Source organism: Zingiber officinale, chromosome 1B (assembly GCF_018446385.1).
Source record: "Zingiber officinale cultivar Zhangliang chromosome 1B, Zo_v1.1, whole genome shotgun sequence".
NCBI lineage: Eukaryota > Viridiplantae > Streptophyta > Magnoliopsida > Zingiberales > Zingiberaceae > Zingiber > Zingiber officinale.
Genome location: NC_055986.1, coordinates 171,015,309 through 171,039,312, shown reverse-complemented (window position 1 = coordinate 171,039,312; position 24,004 = coordinate 171,015,309). Strand labels below are relative to the sequence as shown.

The window sequence follows — 24,004 nt, the reverse complement described above, 5'->3', positions numbered from 1 at the left end:
AGTCAGTCTCAGTCTCAAACTCTCCGGACAAGGCAATCCCCGCCATTTTATTAATTATAAGGGTGGTGTAGCAAATGTGTGAGTAAAACAATATTCATTTCTTGGTTGAAATGAATATAAGGGTATATTTTGGTAAATATCAATAAAGAAGAAGAGGGATCCTGCTGAAATATATATATATATATATATATATATATAAAATTTTATTGCACTTTTGGTAGTTTCAAGTCGGATGCTATTTGGTGTTTCGGAATCACATTTACTTCCCTTGTCTTGTTACCACGTACTATTCGCGTCGGGTTTGATTTAATGCAGGCAAAAATCCAAAAGGAAGACGCCGCATTCAATGTTTCTGTTCCCCAATCCCCGTCAAGGAGAAGCTGTTCCTGAGACACACCGCACCGCGCTCTCCCTCTTTTAAATCAACCTTCTCGCTGCTCCGCCATCGGAAACACGATAGCGAGCAGGGGCACAAAGGTAGAGAGAGAGAGAGAGAGAGATGGCCGGCTTAAGCGTTCTCCTCGTGGAATCGCAAGAGTCTTCTTCCTTTCCTAAATACAACCATAGAATCAGCCAAACTTCTCTCCCAAAGAAGCCCTCCTCTCTCTCCACCTCCGGTGGCTCATTTCTGGAACGCTGTGGCCTATGCCGGAGAAAGCTGCAGGAAGGGCGTGACATCTACATGTACAGGTGGGGAAGTAATTAATAAACCAAACTCCTGTTTTTCTCTTTAAAAAGCTAAACGTTTCTCTCACTTGGACAGGGGCGACCAGGGGTTCTGCAGCGAGGAGTGCCGGCGGCAGCGGATTTTTATGGACGAGGAGGGCGGGTGGAGGGAGGAGCAGTACGGCTCGCTGGTCAGGGAGGTGGTGGTGCCGGTGGACCGCAGCCGACAGGAGAAGGTGGAGTACGGGGGGCAGGCGGAAGAGTTGGGTTCCACTTCCTGTAGGGTTAAATAGTTGTTCTAATAGTAGGAGATGGATGAGCGCGAATGGGAAGGGAAGGAGGGGGCAGTAGGACTTGGGTTGGGTCGGGTTGGGCTTTCTCCAAAATGCCCCTCCTTTGTTATCATTGTTATTTTAATTTTTATTTCTATCTTAAATTAATCTGGTATTCAAATGAAAATTTGGCTGGTTGGTTCGCCTCTTTTTTTAGTATCTAAACGAAATGCAAGGATTGGTTCAGTGTCTAAACTTCTTTTCTTCATAGTATTTAAAATATACATAGTCGTATGATAGAGGCCATTGTATCTGATACATGTAGCAACATCTTGGTAGAAACTATATGCTGCATAAGAACACAACATCAGTGGGTTTAACGAGTTGCCCATCAGGGCCTAGTTGAACTACGATCAGAAGGCCCATTCGAATGCCATTTGAGATTCGACAAAGAATCCATCAAATTGAGCACGACAAGCGCAGTATACCAAGTTATTGACCTTCAAAGTAGCTCAATTGACCTACTGGAAGCTAATTTACCAGGTTTAAAGTCCATCTGGTAGGCTTAATAAGAAAACCTCATGGAGACGGCAAACTTGCATTCTTCCATACAACTTTCGGAAATGACATTTAAAATTTTGGACTAGTAATTATGACGCCGGATATAATAATAATTACGGGTTTTTTTATAATAAATATAAATTTCTGAATGTTTTATTTTTTCGCAACGTGTAACAGACGCGCGTGCGGCCCACGGACGGAACTCGGAAGACTCGTTCCACCTTCTCCAACGTTTCCGTTCCCTTTCGTTCAACCAAAATACAAAGTTTCATCTCCCCCAAACCAAGCAGCAGAAACTAGACAACGATAGAAGTGAAGAGCAAGGGAGGAGATAAAAAAAAAAAAGAAAAGAAAAAGCGGCTCGACTCGGTCCTTTCTTCAAACCCAACTCATACAAGAAAGAAACAACCAAGCTTCTTCAGCGATGCCTCGCTCTCTCAGTCTCTCTCCACCCTCTCCCAAGGCATCACCCTCTTTCTTAACAGGTATGCCGCAGCCTTTTAATTCTAGTGCTTATAAGCAGCCTCCCCCCATATATAAGTGCAGTATAATTATGCTAACTTAATGAACGATGCATGGATGCAGAAGGGCATACTCCGCCGCAGCATCGGCGACGGAGAAGAAGACGACGGTGGTGGTGAAATCCTCCAACACCACTTCTGCTTCTGCTTCTGCTTCTTCGTCGTCGTTACTGAATTCTTGGGTGCTGGATCCGGTGACAGGTTATTACAGGCCCAGCAACGTGGGCTCGCAGGTTGAGGCGGCGGAGCTCCGGGTGATGCTTCTCTCCCGATAGCGCTCCCGCTACTGCAACTCTGGACTTTGTTCCTTTATCTCTCATTATTTTTTGCAAGAGAGCAGAGAGGGTCTTTTAACAGATTGAAAAAATAAGCAATAAATGTGGGGCAGGAATGTAAACAAACAAAAACCGATACCTTAATTAGTTAATTAGTAGTTTTCAGTAAAGGAAGATGCATGAAATAAGAACGAACAATTCTACCAATAAGTTTTCAGTAGAGGACGCGTGGAAATAAGCCCTTTGTTAAAAATATAATAATTCAACCGCTGACACACCATCCAAATGAAGTCTGACGGAGGTACACTAACTAGAAGATGTGCTTTGGCTTTCCTGCTTGCTGGGATGATTTCCGAAAAAAATAAACAATATTCCTGAAACTAGAGGACGAATTTTTGTTTTCCTCTTTCTCTTGATGATCGGGCAGAAGAAAAAAAGATAAATTTTATAATACGTTTTTATGTTGCATTTGCTCTATAGAACTAAATTTTTTATAATTGTTAGAAAATTTTATCATGAAATAATTTGATATAAAAACAAACTAAGTGATTGAAGAGGTGTAAGTAGAACGAATGATTCGGATTAGAGGGTGAAGCCAATTGGATGATTGAGTTGAACCAAAGCAATTAATTCGGCCTATTGGATAGGTTCAGTGGTCTAAGTGCAACCTATTCAAATATGCCAAGTGGTCTGGGTGGGGTGACCTATTTTAACGATCGACCACTCGTGAATCATTTGAGTACTGGTATAACCTATCAAATATGTCAGACGAGTCAACAGGTCAAGTGGACTGGATAAACTAAATGAGCCAATTGAGCAAGACAATCTAATTACATACAACCTAGCTGAATGGCCCAAGCAATGGGCTAGCCCATATAAGTTTGGTCTGCCTAGGCAAGTTGAGTGGTTGGGTTGGCCGGACAAATTAAGTGCGTTGATCAAACTGAGCAGGTAAAGCCGTAAAGCCGAGTGTTCAAATGAGTTAGGAGATGGGCTCATTCAACCAGCTGCGTTGCTCCTCCAGCTGGTAGCCGATCAAGAAGCGACAAGATGTTTATCGATCCAATCAAGGGATATATTCAGTAGGCATACGGTGCCTTTCCACTTTGCACAGACGTATATCGTCTTCCATCAAGAAGCATGGATCGAACACAGTTTTACAATTCAAGTTGCAACAGGAGGCTGCAGAAGTCATATATAAAATGTCGTCCATTTAGTGATGTGTGAGTACATGGATTCGTGCCATGGGGCGAGCCAAAGGAGCTAGCTCCTCCAATGCCTCGCGGCTATTAGAGATGTTTTGTTGATGTGCAAACTTCATTTTTATTTAAACTCAGATTTTTATTTTTTTAAAATCGAGAAAAAATTGTGGTGACGGAGCATCAAGTTTTCTCATTTACGCTTCTATTCTGAGCATGAATTGACAAGTGGAGTACAATTGTCGATTCGATTGAATGATATCTATTTTCTCCATTTTAGAAATGAAATAATCCACCACATAGTGCATCCATCAAATAGCAATTAAAAGGGACGTCAAATCCTTTACTCCTCGATACAAGAACCGACTGTGAACTGATCACCGAGGCAGCCGGCGGCGGTAGAGTACAGCGTCAGGAGCTTCATCTGCATGCGGCGGAGCTGGGCGCAGAACTGGAGAGCCTCCTCCATGGCTCTCTCAGCCCTAAGCAGCGCCGCTTCCATCTCCCTGTGACACAGGTAATGCGAATTGATCTGGAACAGGATTCGGTCGTGCCTCTCTTGGAACCTCACCAGCCGCTCCTCCGCCTGCTCCAGGGCCTCTCCGACACGCCGGAGCCTGTCGGCGATCATCTGCTGCCGGTGCCATTTCTTGAGCACCACCAGGCTGAGCAAGCTCAGGGAAGAAAGGCCGGCGAGGAGAGTGAGGAGGCGGAATAAATCCATATGTGAGGAGCTGATCGCGAGAGTTGTAGACGTTAAGCAGCCCAAGAGTTATTCCTTGCTTTAGTGCAAAGGTAAGGACACACTGCATGAACAAGTATGCTTTTCTTAATTAAACAAGACCCATTTCACAATATAGGCATTTTTTTTTTAATAAAATAGCTTGCAACACTATTCCATAGCAAGGATAGGAGGGTGGAAAAAATATCAAAAATTTTAATACATTGGACATATGGTATCAAATTATATCAAAAATCTAGTATATTAAAAATTTTGGTACAGTATTATATCGTATCAAAAAGTTTTGATACGATATCGGTATTCAATTTAATAGTTTTATATTCAGTATATCGTACCGATAACAAAATTTGAATGTAAATGGTATACCATACCCAAAATTAGTTGATCCTGTTTAAAAGTTTAAGAGATGGCGCGCTGGGTTGGTGGCTGTGAAGTTGATTGAGCAAAGACTTTGAGTTGACAAATATGACAAGAACAAACTATGAAGGATTTATAAACTAAGTGGGAGAGGGATTTATAAATAAATTTCACGATCTCCATTACTGGTTTGTAAGTGATGCAACAAATTTGTGTGTTGACTCTGAGTACCTTCCTCCACAACAGATGAGTTTGTTTGCGGATCACTAGATTAGGAAAAATAATATGTACTCAATTGATCTACCCACTTTCTCAATAAAGTGTTTTCTAACACAAGAAGAGGAAACTGAGTTGTGGCACCTAAGATTGGGTCACACTCACACTAGACTCATTTCAAAAATGAGTCAAAATGGTCTAGTTAAAGGTTTGCCCAAATTGAAATTTATTGAAAACTCAATCTGTAATGCTTGTCAACAAGGAAAACAAACTAAGTCAACTTACAAATCAACTAATCTAGAAAGAACCAACTCTTTACTTGAGCTCCTTCACCTTGACCTATTTGATTCACATGGAGCCAAGTCACTAAGCAAGAACCAGTATTGCTTAGTTATAATTGATGACCACTCTAGGTTCACCTGGGTAAAATTTATAAAAACAAAAGATGAAACTTTTGAAAAATTTAGTAATTTTTACAAGTTAACAGAAAATGAAAAAGATACTAAAATTAAAAGAATAAGAAGTGATCATGGGGGGAATTTGAAAATCATAGGTTTACCCAATTCTGTAAAATCAATGGATACCAACATGAATTTTCATGTCCTAGAACCCCCCAACAAAACGGTCTAGTGGAACGTAAAAATAGAACCCTACAAGAAGCCGCTAGAACCATGCTAAATGAATATAACTTAAATTATCAATTTTGGGCCGAAGCCATAAATACAGCAAATTATATTCAAAATAGAATTCTAATTAACAAACTTCACAATAAAACTCCTAATGAAATGTATTATAACCTAAACTATTTAAAAGTTTTTGGATGTAAAGTTCATATTTTAAATACTAAAGATTACTTAGAAAAATTTACACCCAAATCAAACCAAAGAATCTTTTTAAGGTACTCTACAACCAGTAGGGCCTATAGAGTCTATAACCAAAATACCCTAAAAGTTGAAGAAACAACTAATATAATATTTGATGAAGAAAATAATCTACCTAACTTAAATGAAAATGTTGACATTAATCCAAGAATTATTGAAGACGATGAAATTCAACTTAACACTAATAAACCAGAGGAACCAATTTCTGACCCAAACATAAGACCAACTAGAGTAAGTACTTCTCACCCCACCTGACCAAATTTTGGGTGATCCAAACCTAGGAGTCAGAACTAGATCCTCTTATAGAAACCTTAGTCAGATTGTCCTTATTTCTAAAATTGAACATAAGACTATAGAAGAAGCTCTACATGACCTAGACTGGATCATTGCTATGCAGGAAGAGTTAGCCCAGTTTGATAGAAACCAAGTCTAGCAACTTGTACCTAAACCCTTAAATAAATCAATAATAGATACCAAATGGGTATTTAGAAATGAGTTGGATGATCAGGGTGAAATAATTAGAAATAAGGCTAAACTAGTAGCCAAAGGATTTAGTCAAGTTGAGGGTTTAGACTATGACGAAACCTATACACCAGTAGCTAGACTCGAATCCATTAGGATGTTGTTAGCCTATGCAGCACATAAAGGGTTTAGGTTATACCAAATGGATGTAAAATCCGCGTTCCTAAATGGGTTCATTAAGGAAGAGGTCTATGTAAACCAACCCCCAGGATTTGAGGACTTAGACTACCCTAATCATGTATTTAAATTGAAAAATGTCTTATATGGACTTAAACAAGCTCCTAGAGCATGGTATGAACGGTTATCCAATTACTTAACATCCAAAGGCTTTAACCAAGGTCACATAGATCCGACCCTATTTGTAAAAACTATAGAAAAAGACATCTTCATAGCCCAAATCTATGTTGATGATATAATTTTCGGCTCAACTAACTCTAAACTTCTAAAAGAATTCGTTAAATTAATGAAAAATGAATTTGAAATGAGTATGGTTGGGGAACTAAATTTTTTCTTAGGTTTACAAATTAAACAAATGAAAGATGGAATCTATATTTACCAAACTAAATATGCTAAAGAACTAATTAAAAAATTTGGCATGGAAAATTCAAAAATCATAAATACCCCAATGGCCACTAACATCAACATTGACTCTGACCCATAAGGAAAACCAGTAGACCCAAAGTACTATAGAAGTATAATAGGAAGCTTACTCTACCTAACTGCAAGTTGACCAGATATAATATTTGCAGTTGGTATGTGCACAAGAGACCAATCTTGTACAAAATAATCATATCTAACATATGTTAAAAGAATACTTAGGTATATTAAGGGCACCCTCAATATAGGACTTTGGTACCCTAGAACTAGCACCTTTGACCTTTGTGGCTATTCTGACTCAGACTATGCCGGGTGCAAATTAGACAGAAAAAGTACAAGTGGTAGCTGCCAAATCCTAGGTCAGTGCCTAGTAAGTTGGTCAAGCAGAAAGCAACATTGTGTTGCTCTGTCCACCACTAAAGCTGAATACATAGCCCTAGGAGAGTGTGCCTCTCAACTTTTGTGGATGATGCATACCTTAAAAGACTATCAATTAGAATACAAAAATACAAAAATCTTAATTGATAATATAAGCACAATTAATCTAACAAAAAATCTAATTCACCACTCTAGGACTAAACACATAGAGGTAAAACACCACTTTGTAAGGGATCACGTAGCTAAAGGTGAAATTGCACTCAACCATGTTGAGTCCAAATCAAACCTAACTGATATTTTTACAAAACCCTTACCTGAACTTGAGTTCAGTACACTAAGAAGACAAATAGGAATGTGTTGGATAGAATAGATGTTAATTTTCAAAACTCATTGTCTTACTTCAACACTCTTATTTAATCATCCTATTTTTTTCTAGGAAAAATAAAGATTTCAAAATCCCAATTTCTTAAAATTGTCAAAAGTTGGACTTAGTTTAGGCTCTACCCTAGAAATCATGTTCCTCTAGATTTAAGCCAGACCATCTCACAAACTCCTAGGCTTACCTTGCTTGTGTTTGAAAAACATAGAACGGCGTGAGATGCATAGGGTACAGCTTGGACTCAATAATGCTTATATCTGTGCATCAATATGAGTCTGGGCATTAAATACCTTATTAATAGTAATCAGTTTAAGTCATCCAATCCTAGTCAAATCTAACTGGACCAAATGACTTAACTTGACTAACCATGTGAAAGTTATTGCCCTCTAGGCAATAAGCAAGTAGCTAAAGGTTAGACAGTTGGTGAAGGAAATGGAGATTGTAAGATTGAGCATGCTTTAGGGCTCTGATACCTGATCAAAATAATTTGGATAACTTAACATCTATTTAACCTGACTCATGCTTGGACTTAAGGACCAACTAAATTTAAATAAATAACCTAAATTAAGTAGTTACTCCCTCTCCGTCCTAAAATTTAACAAGTTCTTACTCCTATATTTTCAAAATTAAGTATTTTTAAAAAAATTAAGCTAAGTACCTTTTTTAAACTGAGGCTACATTTTCAAAATTCAATGTTTGCAAAAGGCTTAGCTAAGTGATTCATATAGCAACTTTCTAACTTTCTCAAACTTAGCCAACCTTGAAATCTAACTTTATAACTTTTTTATTTTTCTAAGTTACCTCTCAGATTCATTCGTTACTTAGCTAAAAGTATTAAAAGCATATCCTTGCAAAATTTAACTCATTGCTTTCAAAATATTTCTGCTAAGTAAAAAGAGACTTCAAATTTTTTTGGCTTCAAAAAATTCTTTAAAATCTAGCTAAGTTTTTCTTCTAACAGATTTTCAAAATTTAGCTAAGTATCTTTCAAAAAACAACTAAGTTTCAAAAGAAGTCAACCATATATTAGTCTTTTAAACTTAGGTGAAAAATATTCCTTTTAAGTCCTCTTTCTCTCTTAGCTAACAATTTTTTCAGTAAAATTTAATTATAAGCTAAGTGTTACACAAGCACTTCTTTCAAAGCCCAATCTGTTAAAACTTGTTTTAAACTGGCTTATTTTTGATAAATGGCAAAGGGGGAGAGTAGGGAAATTCAAAAGTAAAAGAAAGTCTGATTCAAAAAGAAAGCCCTGTATTAAGGGGGAGCTTCACAAAGTTTAAGCGTTAGCTTAAGTTATGCTTGTATTTGAATTTATATACTTAAGCTTGCTCATTTAAACCTTTTAAATATATTTATGCATTTGTTTTACTTAACTTTGAATTTGGGTTGCCATAATAAAAAAGGGGGAGATTGTTGGTGCAGGAAGCATCCGACGATCGAACCTAAGTTTTGATAATGGCAAATGATTCAAAGTTAAGGTTATGTTGTGATCTAACAAGTCTGTTTAAGTGTTTCAGGAAAAGTCCTAGTTGTGGTTAGGCAAGTGAAAACCCTAGGGGGTGGTAACCCTATGCGGAAAGTCTTGGTGGGTCGAGTGCTTCAGGAAAAAGTCCTAGGGGGGTAACCCTAGGTGGAAAGTTCTGGTGTCGCGGATCAGGTGAAAGACTGGACCAGCCGGGAAGCGGAAGTCCAGCAAAAAGTCCGGAAGCACCGAGCAAAAGTCCAGTCGATCTGGAGGATCACGCTGGCAATAGGTAAATCTCCTGAGTGAAGTAAGTGAGGACGCGTTCCCCGTAGAGGGAACAGTAGGCGTCGGGTCGACCTAGGATTTTCGGTCGGAAATCTGAAGTCAGACTCGGACAGTCGGGAGACTATCAAACTTAAATTCATTATTATTATTGTGCACTAACTCTGTGTTGCAGGTACTATGGACTAACGCATTTTGCAGGTACCAAAAAACACAAGTTAAGCTTGGATGTACAGTGTCCGAGGCGCCTCCATGGGGCTTGAAGGCGCCTCGGGTGCGAGCCAGGTTCTACCAGCGCAGCTCAGTGGAGGCGCCTTGGTCCAGACCGGAGGCGCCTTGGACCGGGCTTTGAAGGCGCCTTGGAGAGCACAGAAGGCTCCTTAAAGGGATAAGTCACGACCAGTTCAGGCTTGATCCACGCGGGCGACTTGGCCATCCTGGAGGCGCCTTGGATGGCTTTCAAGGCGCCTTGAACACCCTTTATAAGCAGCACTCGACCAGCAGCTCATAACAACTGCTCCTAAGCGATTCTCTTACGACAAGCTGCAAACTCAACGACCCCGAAGTGCTGTAGCAACATCCCGACGACCCCGAACTCCAAATTTGCTATTTTTAAGTGTTGTCGGTATACTTTAACTTCTGATTATTGTACTTAATCTGTAGTATTTTCGAACTTATAGTTGTTGCCCACCGAAAGCGGTCAATGACCGCGGGCCTTCGAGTAGAAGTCGAGATAGGCTCCGAACGAAGTAACCTCTCGTATCTTTTGTGTGTTTGTGCATTTTTATTTCCGCTGCTTTATAACTCGATAGTTTTACGAATTGATAGTTTTACAAATTCGAAACAGTGAAAACCACGAGTGCTATTCACCCCCCTCTAGCGCTTTCGATCCAGCAGATGGGCGAAATTACCCAAGTGAACGGAGCCGGAACGAAAGACTCGGACCGAGGCGAGCAGCACTGGAGCAGAGGGCCCAGACTGAAAAAGTCAACATTGTTGACTTTAAGGGCTCGGGCGCCTGGAATGCGGTATTATCTAGATCACGTTTGATCACGATCCATTGCGAAAGGGATAAAGTTTTTTCCCCTTCCAGGCGCGCCCCGACCAAGGCTATAAATACAGCCTTGATCCAGAAGCTAAACAACAACAAGCAATCTGTAAACAACACTTGTACACGCTTTAGTTTCCTTTTAGTTTCTCATTTTCTGTGTTTCATTGTTGTAAAGAGGCTTCTCCGCCGGAAGAAGATCTTTAGTGCACGTTCACTTCCTTGGATTAGCAACCTCCCCGGTTGTAACCAAGTAAATCCTCCGAGCCTCTGTCTTTTAGTTTATTTCTTGTTTTAATTAGTTTTATGCAAGTGTTCTTTTAAAGTCTGAGAAGGGTTTGTCTTTATTTTTTGCAGGGTTATTCAACCCCCTTCTAACCGGCCAAACGGTCCCAACAAGTGGTATCAGAGCGATGATGCCTCAGAAGGACTAACCGCCGACTGAAACAATGAGATGGTCGGAGCGAACATCTAGCCACCAATGTTCGAGGGGGAGTTCACATTTTGGAAGTGACGAATGGAGGTATTTTTTAAAACAGATTTTAATATTTTATTAATAATGAAATATGGTTATGAAGCACCGAAGAATACGAACGGAGAAGAAATCGAAAAATGCCTCTAGACCAAAAAGCAACGTGACGATTTCACGTCAAATGGTAAGGCTGAATTTCATCCCTTAAGTGTACTTTCGGTTAAAGATCTCGACAGAATCGGCAACTAGCAAAGTACAAAAGAACTTTAGGAAAAGTTCTTGAAGCTCTACGAAGAACCAGTTGAAGTCGATTCTAACTCATCGATGGACACCGAATCGTCATCAGAAGCTGAAAACGAGGAAATTATCGGAACAACTCTCATAGCCAAGTACCTAGCAGAAGACGAAGTCAGCTCTTCCTCAATGAGCATCGAAAGCATCGATGAAGGGGGAGCAACGTCGGAGGAAAGTAACTCTAAGGGGGAGGATCAGAAATCGACAAGGTAAGTCAGGTACAGTCTCTACCACCTGACCAAATGTTTAAATTTGTTAAATTATTAACTAAAGATGATTGCATGCTAGAAAAAAAAATAAAAAGTTGAAATTAATTTTAGATAAATATTGTCTGTTAGAAGATTTTAAAAGATTAGAATTAGAAAATGATAAATTAAAATTAGAAAATAATAATTTGAAATACAAATAGATATTTTGAAAAATCATGCATGCTCAGATAACCAACATATTAGAAAATTATATGGATTAAATTGGTACCTTAGATACCATAAGGGACAAATAAGAAGAATTTTAAAGAAATATATTGCTAAGAAATTTTTGGTTAATCCTGTAGGAAGGGACCTATATTGGGTTCCAAAGTCTTGTCTAACTTGAACTTTAATTTAGACTTAGCGCTTTTCAGTGAAAAAATTAAACGGTTGAATTTCTTTAAGAGGTTTGTCTAGAAGTGGTTAATGATTCAATAACCAAAAATACCTAGTGCTTCGCCACAGCCTAGAAGCCAATTAATGAAATAAATTGTTTAATTGACTAACTAATAAAACATTAAATTGAAATTGAAATTAGATAATACTTTAGAATAGTTACTTAATTTTTTTAAAAAACTCTCAAATTTTTCTCTGCAAATTTGTTTAACTTAGAAAAATTTCTCATCTATTTAACTTAAAGTTTTTAAGTTATTATATAATCTTTGCTTTACCAAAATTTATTTTATAAGTTGCACAAATTTTTTTAAGAAAAAAAATTTAGAAATTTTTTCTCCTTGAAATTTTTTACTTAGAAATTTTTCTGCAACACTTAAAACTTCAAAACTACTACAAATTTTTTTTTGAATTACCCTTAGATTTTTATGGAACCCCATTTTTTATGTGATCAAAGAGAGAGAAGAAAAAGATTAAGTCTAGGGGGAGGTAGCTTAAATTTCCTACTTTTTATGCTTTATTGCAAAATTTATTTTTGCTTTAACTTTATTTATTTACCCTAGCTTAACTTGGGTTGCTCACATAAAAAAAGGAGAGATTGTTGGTACCCCATGGTTATTTTGATGTGATCAAATAAGTTAAGTTAGGTCTTATTGTGTTTAACCCTGTTTCTAAGTGTGCAAGAACTTAGGAGCACAGGAAGTCGAGCAAAAAACGCAACTAGCAAGAATGAGGCATGGGAGAGAGCTGACGGGCTCGGTGCGTCTGAGGGACGAAGTGTTGCGGAAGAGTACACCGATGAATGAGAAGGAACATGCGATGTTTTCGAGGGGCGAGAAGCTGGAGCGAAAGATTGCTCGGGGAGCAAAAAAATGCAGCTAGCAAGAAGGTCGGCACGAGAGAGAGTCAACGGGCTCAGTGCATTCGAGGGACGAAGTTGCGGAAGAGTACGCTGGCAGACAAGAAAGAAGCATGCGACGATTTTGAGGGACGAGAAGCTGGAGCGGAAGGTTACTCGAGAAGAAGGCTAGAAGTTAGGTTCGGGTGAGCCATATTCTGGATGGCCGAAATCACCCAAGCAAGCGGAGCCGGAGCGGAAGACCCGGACCGAGGTGAGCAGCATCAGAGCAGAGGGCCTGGATCGAAAAAGAACATTGTTGACTTTAAGGGTCCGGGCGCCGAGAACCCTTCCGAGCGCTCGGAATGCGATATTATCCAGATCGCGTTTCACAGTGATCCGTTACGAAGGGGATAAACTTTATCTCCTTCCAGGTGCCTCGACCAAGGCTATAAATACAACCTTGGTCCAGAAGCTAAACAACAACAAGTAATCTATAAACAACACTTGCACATGCTTTAGTTTCCTTTTAGCTTCTCATTTCTGTGCTTCATTGCTGTAAAGAGGCTTCTCTGCCTAAAGGAGATCTTTAGTGCACGTTCACTTCCTTGGATTAACAATCTCCCTGATTGTAACCAAGTAAATCCTCCGAGCCTCTGTCTTTCAGTTTATTTCTTATTTTAATTAGTTTTATGCAAGTGTTCTTTTAAAATTCTAGAAGGGTTTGTTTTAAATTTTTGCAGGGTTATTCAACCCCCCCTTCTAGTGGGCCCAACGGTCCCAACACAGAGGATGTGAAAGAAGTCACTATAACTTCAGGTCTACCCCTAAAGATACACCTAATTGGTTAGTATTGGTCCTAGGTAGGAAGAGGACCAAGAGAAAAATAAAGGAGGGTAAGGGAGTAACTTGGAGATAAAGTTTACAAAGGTTGATTTTGATATGATAGAAGAAGATAAAACTATATTAGTTGGTGATGAAATTGAGGATGAAGAAGAGGCTAATAACAAAAAAGTAAGGGAGAAGCAAGACTATGAGATTGAATGTTGTTAAAGTAAGTTGGCATTTATATAGCAACATTTTTATGGGAATACAATCAAAATCCCACATTGAAAATACATGAAAAAGATCATGGGTTTATAAAATGAAGATATCTCCTTTGGTATGAGAAATTTTGGGTAGAGCCTAAGAGTAAAACCATGAGGGCTTAGGTCTAAAGTGGACAATATCATATCATTGTGGAGATATCTAAATTCCTTTTGGTCATAATAATTGGTATCAGCGTGAAATTGCTCTTCACCAGACTAACCATCGAAAGAAGCACATGTCAAAGCCATAATCCAAATTGAACCATGTTGGTGGAACCTTAAACGAAGTAGGGGAGGCCCTGAGCAGGTCAAGAGTGACCCAATACTTGAGGGGAGGCCCTGAGCAGGTCAAGAGTGACCCGATGCTCGAGGGAAGGTCCTGAGTAGGTCAAGAGTGACCCGATACTTGAGGGAAGGTCTGAATCATAAGAATAATCGTGGAAAATTGTTAGGAATACAATTAAAGTCCCACATTGGAAATACATGAAAAATATCATAGATTTATAAGATGAAGATATCTCCATTGGTATTAGGCCTTTTGGGTAGAGCCCAAAAGCAAAATCATGAAGACTTAGGACCAAAGTGGACAATATCATATCATTATAGAGATATCTAAATTCCTTTTAGTTCCATTTTATTTAATTTGACTTTTACTTTTATTAAATACATTAAGTTTGATTTATTTGTATTATCTGAAAGGAAAATTCAAAGAAACAAAAAGAAAAAAAAATGAGAACATGTTGCCTACCTAATAGAATACCTACAAAATTCGAGATGGCCTACTTCTAAGTTCCTATGGGAGGAAGGCTACAACTAATTGATAATAAATGTCTTCCTCACATGTGTCTTAGGCGACATATTTACAGATGGAGAAGTAACTTATATTTCATGACTCTTCAGGAAAGTGTCCTCGTCTAATTGGTTATATAATAAATTCATATATTGTTCCAGCAGATTCATGGTAAAAATTTGACTTAATATTACAATTTGTATTATGTGTGTGATATTATCACACTAATTTATGATTATATATTGAATCTTACAGTCATCATACAAACATTTATGGGAAACGACTTTATATCATATTATCAAAATAAATCCAGTTGATTGAGAAGTTCGATATATTTTTATACCTATAAATACTGATCAAGCATATTATCATTTAATGATCATGGACACCGAGGCAAAAATGTTCTACAGTTATAATTCGTTATCCTACAAGTATAAATATAATGAATATTTTGTAGAGCTAGTTAGTTTTAATTCTTTAATATTTATATTCTAGCATTATAATACTTATTATATCTTTTTATGAATTTTTTTTGTCTATCTAATGCTCACAGGTCTCTAGATTGAAAAAGTTTCCCAGCAATAAGCTAAAGGAACTGCATGATAGATTACAAGACTATCATCCTTTAGACGAATGAGCCTCTACTAAGGTAGATTGTCCTCAACAGATATTATCATAAGTAATTATTACATTATTAGTAAATTTCAATGGTACATTGTCATTATAATTTTGTTACTATTTTAATTTTGTGATAATGTAGGAATGTTCATTATGTAATATATCAAACATCTTTTGTACAATATTGATATATAATTCACGCAAAAAGATGTTTATAAATTTAGATTGGAAGTTGCATTATCAATAATTAGGGATAAATTTTGTAAATTCAAGGTAGAATGAATTATCAACCTTGTTGTTGACGTGTTGTAGTATGTTTGTATTTTGTACATCAAAGTTCGAAGTACATTTGTTTGTTGTAAATTTATACTTCATCTAATTATTTGATATGAAATTTTTTAAATTTAGATTCTTATTATTATTCATTGTTATTGTTCTAAATAGTTGTGTTGTTCTTGTATTAGAATGTTTAAAATTATTGTGTTGTGTTATTCTAAATTGATCTTGTATTGGATTGTGTGCAAAATTGGTGTGTTGTTCGTGTATTGGATTGATATTGAATTATGTAAAATTGTTTTGCTGTGTTGTTCTAAATTGATTTTGTATCGGATTGTGTAAAATTATTATGTTGTTCTTGTATTGGATTGATATTGAATTATGAAAAATTATTGTGTTGTGTTGTTTTAAATTGATCTTGTATCGGATTATGTATAAAATTGTTATGTTATTCTTGTATTGGGTTGATATTGAATTATGTAAAATTGTTGTGTTGTGTTGTGTTATTCTAAATTGATCTTATATGTAACGACCACCCTTCTTACTACTACTACACTCTAAGGATGACCGTTACTTGACTACTAACTCTACTTAACCGGTATGATTGTTAATCAAATGGAAACCCTACCGAAAAATTTCGACAGAGTCTCTCCTGTACCGGTGACCATATTCAACAATACATGCAATATATACTCAGCCACAAGCGGCTGGAACACATATCAATCAACCACGCAGTTAAATAAGTATCAAACACACCAATATCTACTTACTAAACTGAACTCATCCTACATGCAACCTAAACAGAATAATCCCAAATGACATGAACTTAAAATACAACTCAAATGTTTACAATAACTAAAATGCGGAAACTAAAATTAAAACTTCTTTCCTAGTCCCAAGGCTTCCATAGTCCTGGCATCACACATCCTTCGAACACCTCCTTGTCGCCTTCCTTTCTATATCTTTTCCTTTCCTGTATCTGCAGTAAGAGGAAGTGTAGTCTATAAGCAAAATTTACTTAGTAAGCGCTATCTAACTCACAAAAATCTCGATATGCATGTACATATATCTATAACATGAACTAACTGAATGCTTACTAAAGACTACTCATGCTCATCTAATAGAAAAGAATCAAACAGGCTGAAATGCTAAACATGTAAGCAAGTCTAACATAAACATAAACATAGGCATAAACATGACTTGAACATACTTGCATGCGTACTTATAAACCTACTATTGTGGTGATCTAGTTGCACTTAGCAGTACCGTGACATAAGTTGTTGATCAAACAACTACTCTAGCGCTAGGTTGGTAGGGGTCCGAACTTAGGACCGAGTCTCTATTGGTAGGGGTCCGCACTCAGGACCGGAGTCCCCCTCGATTCTGGCGCGCTCACCGGGCTTAGGTCCCCGGATCATACCACCATCCCAGAACATATCTTGGTTGATTCTGGCGCGCTCACCGGGCTTAGGTCCCCAGATCATACCACCATCCCAGAACATGTCTTGATTGATTCTTCTAATAAAAGAATGCTTCTTACAAGACTGAAATGTTTAAACAAATTCTAAAAATGCTTAAACAAAAATCTGCATACAAGGCTTAACATGAATCTACATGCTAAGCTTAACTAAAATCTGCATATTAAGCTTATCTAAGATCTGCATACTAAGCTTAACAAATATCTGCATCTTAAGCTTATAAAAATATGCCAATACGTAAGACTTCATCAAATTCAAGCTATGAATTCCCAGAAATCCAAATCTACATGCTAAAATTAAACCATTTAGTGTTCATTGCCTAGCAACGAAAATCCAAAACCTGTAAAACTCCGTATGAACTCAATCATGCTCCTTAAGATCCCAAGTTCTAAATCAGAATCTGAATTACAAATTACAAAACTTGAACTGCCCAAAAGCAACAAGAGCAATCAAAACTAAAAACTAAATCCAAAAAGGTGAACAAGGGACTAACAGCTAACAATAAGCTTCCTAAGGCTGATCATCTTCATTACTTAACACAAGACCAACCAAATTAGGCTTGCTGGAAACTTAAAACATAAACCTCTACAAAACTGATTCACAACTTGAACTTTTATAATCAAACCTATGTAGAACTCATCCACAGCTTATGTTTTAATGAAACTACAAAATTCGAAGACTTTAAAACTCTACCTTGATCTAAGCATGCTTCGAAACTACATCCCAAAACCACAATCCGTTCCCCTGTTCAGAACCACGGCAGAAAACACAAGCTCACAGCCGAACAATCTTCCCAACAAGAATTCTAAAGCAAGAAGAAACTAAATCCCTAGATATTCCGAAATCCTTACAACAAATTCGAAAGCTTAAAAAGGGAAGAACAATCTTCTTTATGAAACACACGGCATCAAGCTTCCTTGTCAACAATTCCTCATGGCACATTCACAAAACAAGAGAAACTCTAAATCAAAGGCTCGAAACTATCTTACCGCAGGTGAGTAAGCACTTACCTTGGGTTTCTTGGACTTACAACCGAGAAGAAGAACTTCTAATGCTTCTAGGGCTTGCGGCGAGCTTGAAATCTCGGTCTTCTTCGCGCCTTCGAGTTCTCCTTTACGAGAGGAGCTTGGATCGGTGAAGAACTCACGGAAGAAAACGCTCGCCGGCCGCCGGAGACGAAGCCCTAGCCTCGGCTTCGTCTTCGCCCGAGAACAGGAAATCGCGGATGCCGTCGCCGAGTGCGAGAGGAGAAATTTTGAGGGAAAAGAAAAATAATTAATCCCTCTCCTAACTTATCCTTTTATAACCTAGGGTATTCTGTTATGGCTTAAGATTATTTCGCTCCTTACCTTTTCACGAAATACTCGTGTAAGAGTTGGTTGTCTACGGTTTTGACCAAGTCAAGGGTTGCAGTTTCGAATCCTCAGCCGTGCACTTTTCGTTTCTATTTTTTTTCAATGTTCCTAACTATACCTTATATAAATTTGTTCTCACATCTAGTTAACAAATCGAGCATAGCACGGTTGGTCGGGCCGAGTTTTGCTTGGGCCGAGGAGCTCGGTTCGAAACCCAGCTTCTTCAACTTATTTTCCTTGCTATTATTCTCCATTACTATTTTCTACATCATATATATCTTATCTCACATACTATAAACAAAACAGCCATAGCCCAGATGGTTGGCTGAGTCCGTTAAAATCTGGTTTGGGTCCGAGCTCTTGGGTTCAAAACCCAGCTTTAACACTTATATATATATATTTTTTTAACTTCTTTCTCTTGGTAAAAATACCAAACAAACTTCAAAAATTACGTAAAAATACTCTAAAAATTCCTAAAAATCTCTAGAATTTTTCTATAGCATTTCTAGATTTTAATAAGGTCTTTTGGGACTCCAAATCATGAAATTTGGGGTGTTACATTATATCTGATTGTGTGTAAAATTGTTATGTTATTCTTGTATTGGATTGATATTGAATTGTGTAAAATTATTATGTTATGTTGTGTTGTTCTAAAGTGATCATGTATCGGATTGTACGTAAAATTGTTATGTTGTTCTTGTATTGTATTGATATTGAATTGTCTAAAATTATTGTATCGTGTTGTTCTAAATTGTTCTTGTATCAGATTGTGTAAATTTGTTATGTTGTTCTTATATTTGATTGATATTGAATTGTGTAAAAGTATAGTATTGTGTTATTCTAAATTGTTCATGTATTGGATTGTGTAAAATTGTTGTGTTATGTTATGTTGGTTTAAATTGATAATGTAAAATTATATTTTGTGTAAAATTATTGTTTTGTGATGTGTTATTTATTTTGATATATCATAATGATGTTAGAGGACATTTTTACATTCAGGAGATTAACTCGAACACATAGAATTTGAACCCATGTCGATCCGATATCGTTTGGTTCATTAACTACTTTTGACCAAAATCGGCTGGTAGACTTCATCTATCCTAAAAATAAAAACGTCAACATCATCAAAAAAAAGAGAAACTCAAGGATCTCAAATATGGTGTGGTTCAATAATCATCATCTAAGTTCCATTTATATTGAGCTTATGACACCACTTACCGTGCCCAAATTGTGTTAAAAAAATTATTGCTATCAATAGGATGTATCGTAATGATGTTAGAGGACATTTTCACATTCAAGAGACTAGTCTAAACACATATGACTTAACTCCATGTCGATCCGATATCGTTTGGTCTATTAGCCGATTTTGACCAAAATTTGCTGATGGACTTCAGCTACCCTAAAAATAAAAAAGTTTAACATCATTAGAAAGAGAGAAGCTCTATGATCTCAAATGTGGTGTGGTTCATTGATCATCATCTAAGTTTCATTTATATTGAGCTAACAACGCCACTTACCATATCCAAATTGTGTTAAACAAATCACTGCTCTCAATATATCGTAATAATATTAGAGGTCATTTTCACATTCAAGAGATCAGCCTAAACACATAGGACTTGACCCCATGTCAATTTGATGTTGTTTAGTCCATTAGCTGATTTTGAACAAAACCAGTTGATGGACTTCAGCTACCCTAAAAATAAAAAGTTTAACATCATTCGAAAGAGAGAAGCTCAAGAATCTAAAATATGGTGTGGTTCAGTGATCATCATCTAAGTTTGATTTATATTGAGCTTACGATGTCATTTACCGTACTTGAATCGTATTCAAAAAATTGTTGTTCTCAATACAATGTATTATAATAATATTAAAGGGTATTTTCACATTCAAGAGACAAATCTGAACACATAGGACTTGACCCCATATCGTTCGGTCCATCAACCGATTTTGACCAAAATTGGTTGATGGACTTCAGCTGCCCTAAAAATAAAAACTTCAACATCATAAAAAAGAAAGCAGCTCAAGGATCTCAAATATGGTGTGGTTCAGTGATCATCATCTAAGATCCATTTATATTGAACTTACGATGTCACTTATCGTGCCTGAATCGTGTTCAAAAAACCACTACTCTTAATACGATGTATCGTAATGATGTTAGAGGGTATTTTCACATTTAGGAGACCAGACCAAACACATAAGACTTGACCCCATATGTTGTTTAGTCCATCAGCCAATTTTGACTAAAATTGGTTGATAGACTTCAGCTATTCTAAAAATAAAAAGTGTAACATGATCATAAAGAGAGAAGCTCAAGAATCTTAAATATGGTGTAGTTCAATGATTATCATCTAAGTTCCATTTATATTGAGCTTACAATGTCATTTATCATTCTTGAATCTTGTTCAAAAAATCACTGCTCTCAATGATGTATTGTAATGATGTTAAAGAGCATTTTTCACATTTAGGATACCAACCCAAACACATAGGACTTGACCTCATGTCGATCCGATGTCGTTTGGTACATCAACAGATTTTGACAAAAATTGACTGATGGACTTCAACTACCCTAAAAAAAAAAGTTAAAGATCATTAGAAAGAGAGAAGATCAAGGATCTCAAATATGATGTGGTTCAGTAAACATCATCTAAGTTTCATTTATATTGAACTTACGACATCATTTATGTGACCAAATTTTGCATGGGAAATTCGATGTTCTCAATACGATGCATTGTAATGATGTTAGAGGACATTTTCACATTCAGGAGACCAACCCGAACATATAGGACTTGACCCCATATCAATCCGATGTAGTTTGATCCATTAATCGATTTTAACCAAAATCAACCGATGGACTTCAGCTATCCTAAAAATAAAATTTTAACATCATCAGAACGCTAAAGGATCTTAAATATGGTGTAGTTTAGTGATCATCATCTAAGTTTCATTTATATTGAGCTTACGACATCATTTATCGTGCCTGAATCATGTTTAAAAATTTACCGCTTTCAATACGATGTATTGTAATGATGTTAGAAGGCATTTTCACATTCAAGATACTAGCCCAAATACATATGACTTGGCCCCATGTCAATCCGATATTGTTTGATCCATCAACCAGTTTTGACCAAACCGACTGATGGGCTTTAGAAATTCTAAAAATCATAAATTTCATATCTTAAGTAAGAGGAGGGATCAATGATCTCAAATCTGGTGTGTTTGAGTGATAATAATCACCCTATCATTTATATTTAGCTTCAGACATCATTTGTCAATCAATCAAATCTATTTATTATTCAGTCGATTGATATAATGATCAGTCGACTGATATAGGTTTTAGCTAAATTTATGGTAATATTAGTCAAATCAATTAATCTCTGTTTACTTCAAAAATTGAAATAGTTAACTAATTTACCATATCAGTCAAATTGATTCGTGTCTATTAAATTCAAAAACTAAACCAGTCGACTGATTTCTCATATCAATCGAATCGATTCTTCTCTATTTACTTCAAAAATTGAAGCAGGCTACTGATTTATCATATCAGTCGAATCGATTAGTCTCTGTTTATTCAAAAACTGAACCAGTCAATTGATATATCAAATCAATCAAATCAATAAATCTTTGTTTACTTCAAAAACTGAAACAGTCGACTGATTTTCCATATTAGTCGAATCGGTTCGTCTCTGTTAAATTTAACAATTGAACCAGTCGAATGTTTTCTCATATCAGTCAAATCGATTTGTTAATCAATTCGATTGATCTAAATATCAATCGACTGATTTAAATATCAATTGGTGACACACAAGTTTTTAAAGGCAATTTGTGTATTTCAAAATCCATTCGACTGCTTGCCCTAACTCCCGATTTCTTCTCTCTCTAAACTCTAAATGGTTTCGACCTTCTCCGACGACTGGTGTTGGTGCTCCTCTTCCCTCCTACGCCTAGTGCTCTTGTGACCTAAGGTAGGAATCTCTACTGGTTCTTCTATTTACCAACCCCAAACCCTAACCCTACTATTCCTCACTGCCTAGTGTCAGTGTTAGTTCTTCTCTTTACTGAGGCCTAGTACTCCCATGTCTCCTTATCTGACCATTCCCACTTCGTCGGCGTAATCCATCAACATATTTGGCTCCTGAGTAATTATCTTGCCCATGGTTAAATTTTGTTACATTACGATTCATATCATTGTTACTAATCCTATTATTGATGCATTTATGCATCCATGTAGACCCAAATGTAGGCAAAATGAGGTTGGAGATGGTCCCTCTAGGACTCTAAGGGAAAGAGTCCTAGTGACCGACCTCACTCACTCAAAATTATTCTTGCCTGATATCTACATATAGAGTTATTTTGTGACAAGTGTCCTAATATCTTAGAAATTGTCGCCTATTATAAATTAGAAAAAAATTGTGTTTTGCAACACTCCTATCCATCTAGACCTAGTGGCTGTATTCTTCGATAACATTTATTTTGTTAGTGATGGTCCAATGTACCGAACTCACATAGGCAAACACGATCTCGACTTTACACCCACATTTGGAGGTCATTCTTAGGTTGTCATCCGACCAACAACAAATTTGTTTTCTATCCTACCTATCTATAGCATCTTCCAGACCTTTTTGGCCATTTGACTATAAATGTCATGTTCGAGTACTTTGAATAAGAGAATTTTCTTTGCTCAAGGTATATCAGCTCATGGCAATGCCCTTTATAAAGTCATTGTTGGGTGGATATGTTGGTGCAATTTACACTAACAGTCTAACTCAGATTTTAATAAATGACAAGCGAGTTAAGTTAGGTGTTATTGTAATATAACCTTGTTACTGAGTGTGCAGGGTTGACTAACTTGATGGGTCAAGAGGATCTAACACCATGCATGAAGCCCAGTTGGGATGTTCGATTCTTGAGTGGCAAAATCCAGATGTGTGATTCTGGTAGGAGATCGAGATGTGCGATTCCCTAATGGAGAAGTCCGGATGTGCAATTTCGGTAGAAAGACCTAGTGAATCAAATTGACGTCAAGGAGTTAACTTGACACATGATAAGTAAAGGTAAGTCACTGGAGAAAAATGACTAAGTGAGGACGCGTCTCGATTGAGGGGATAGTAGGCATCGGCCCAATTTAGGTCTATTTCAGAAACCTAAATTAAGACCTTGACTATATCCTAGTCTGGAAGACAGGGTCTAAGTCATAAATCTTAATATTATTATTGTGCTAACTTTGTTTTGCAGATTAGATTATTGTTGTATTAGACGAACCTAACTTGCAGGGCAAAAGGAGTAAAAAGGTCTTGGGTGAACAGTACCCGAGATGCCTTCAAGCATTGGAAGGCGCATTCAAACTATTCATGGAAGGTGCCTTTCAAGAGATAAAATTTAGACTTCGTCACAGATAAGGAGCAACGAGTTCAAGATAGAATCTAGCCTATGGAAGGTGCCTTCAAGGCTATGGAAGACGCCTTCCACATCCTTTAAATAGGTGTCTCGACCAAGCCTTCTTCAAGAATTTCTATACGAGCTTCTACGCGTCTGATCGACTTTTCGACTGCTCCAGCTTCCCGCTGCTACCCTATTACGACTCCACTATGCCCAACTGCTACCAAAAAGTCATTCAAACACCAAGCTCGAGCCAACCATCTATAAAAGTATTTGGTAACACGATTTAATTACTGTACTTAATTTGTATAAACGAAAAGTGTAGCTTGTTACATTCTTCCAATTCTTGTGTATTTGATTCCCTCTTCCACCGGTTTCGGAAGAGATTTTTAGTGGATTACTCGTCGATAGATC

The 24,004-nt window shown here is 37.1% G+C and overlaps 1 protein-coding gene across 1 annotated transcript; it reads left to right on the top strand.

The window, feature by feature from the left end:
• The first annotated feature begins 450 nt into the window (after positions 1 to 450).
• Positions 451 to 971, top strand: LOC122021433 (FCS-Like Zinc finger 5-like). The gene is made up of 2 exons (XM_042579583.1): positions 451 to 690; positions 764 to 971. Exons 1-2 carry the CDS (start codon positions 500 to 502, stop codon positions 957 to 959), a joined length of 387 nt encoding a protein of 128 aa, XP_042435517.1. The 5' UTR covers positions 451 to 499; the 3' UTR covers positions 960 to 971.
• Positions 972 to 24,004: the final 23,033 nt, after the last annotated feature.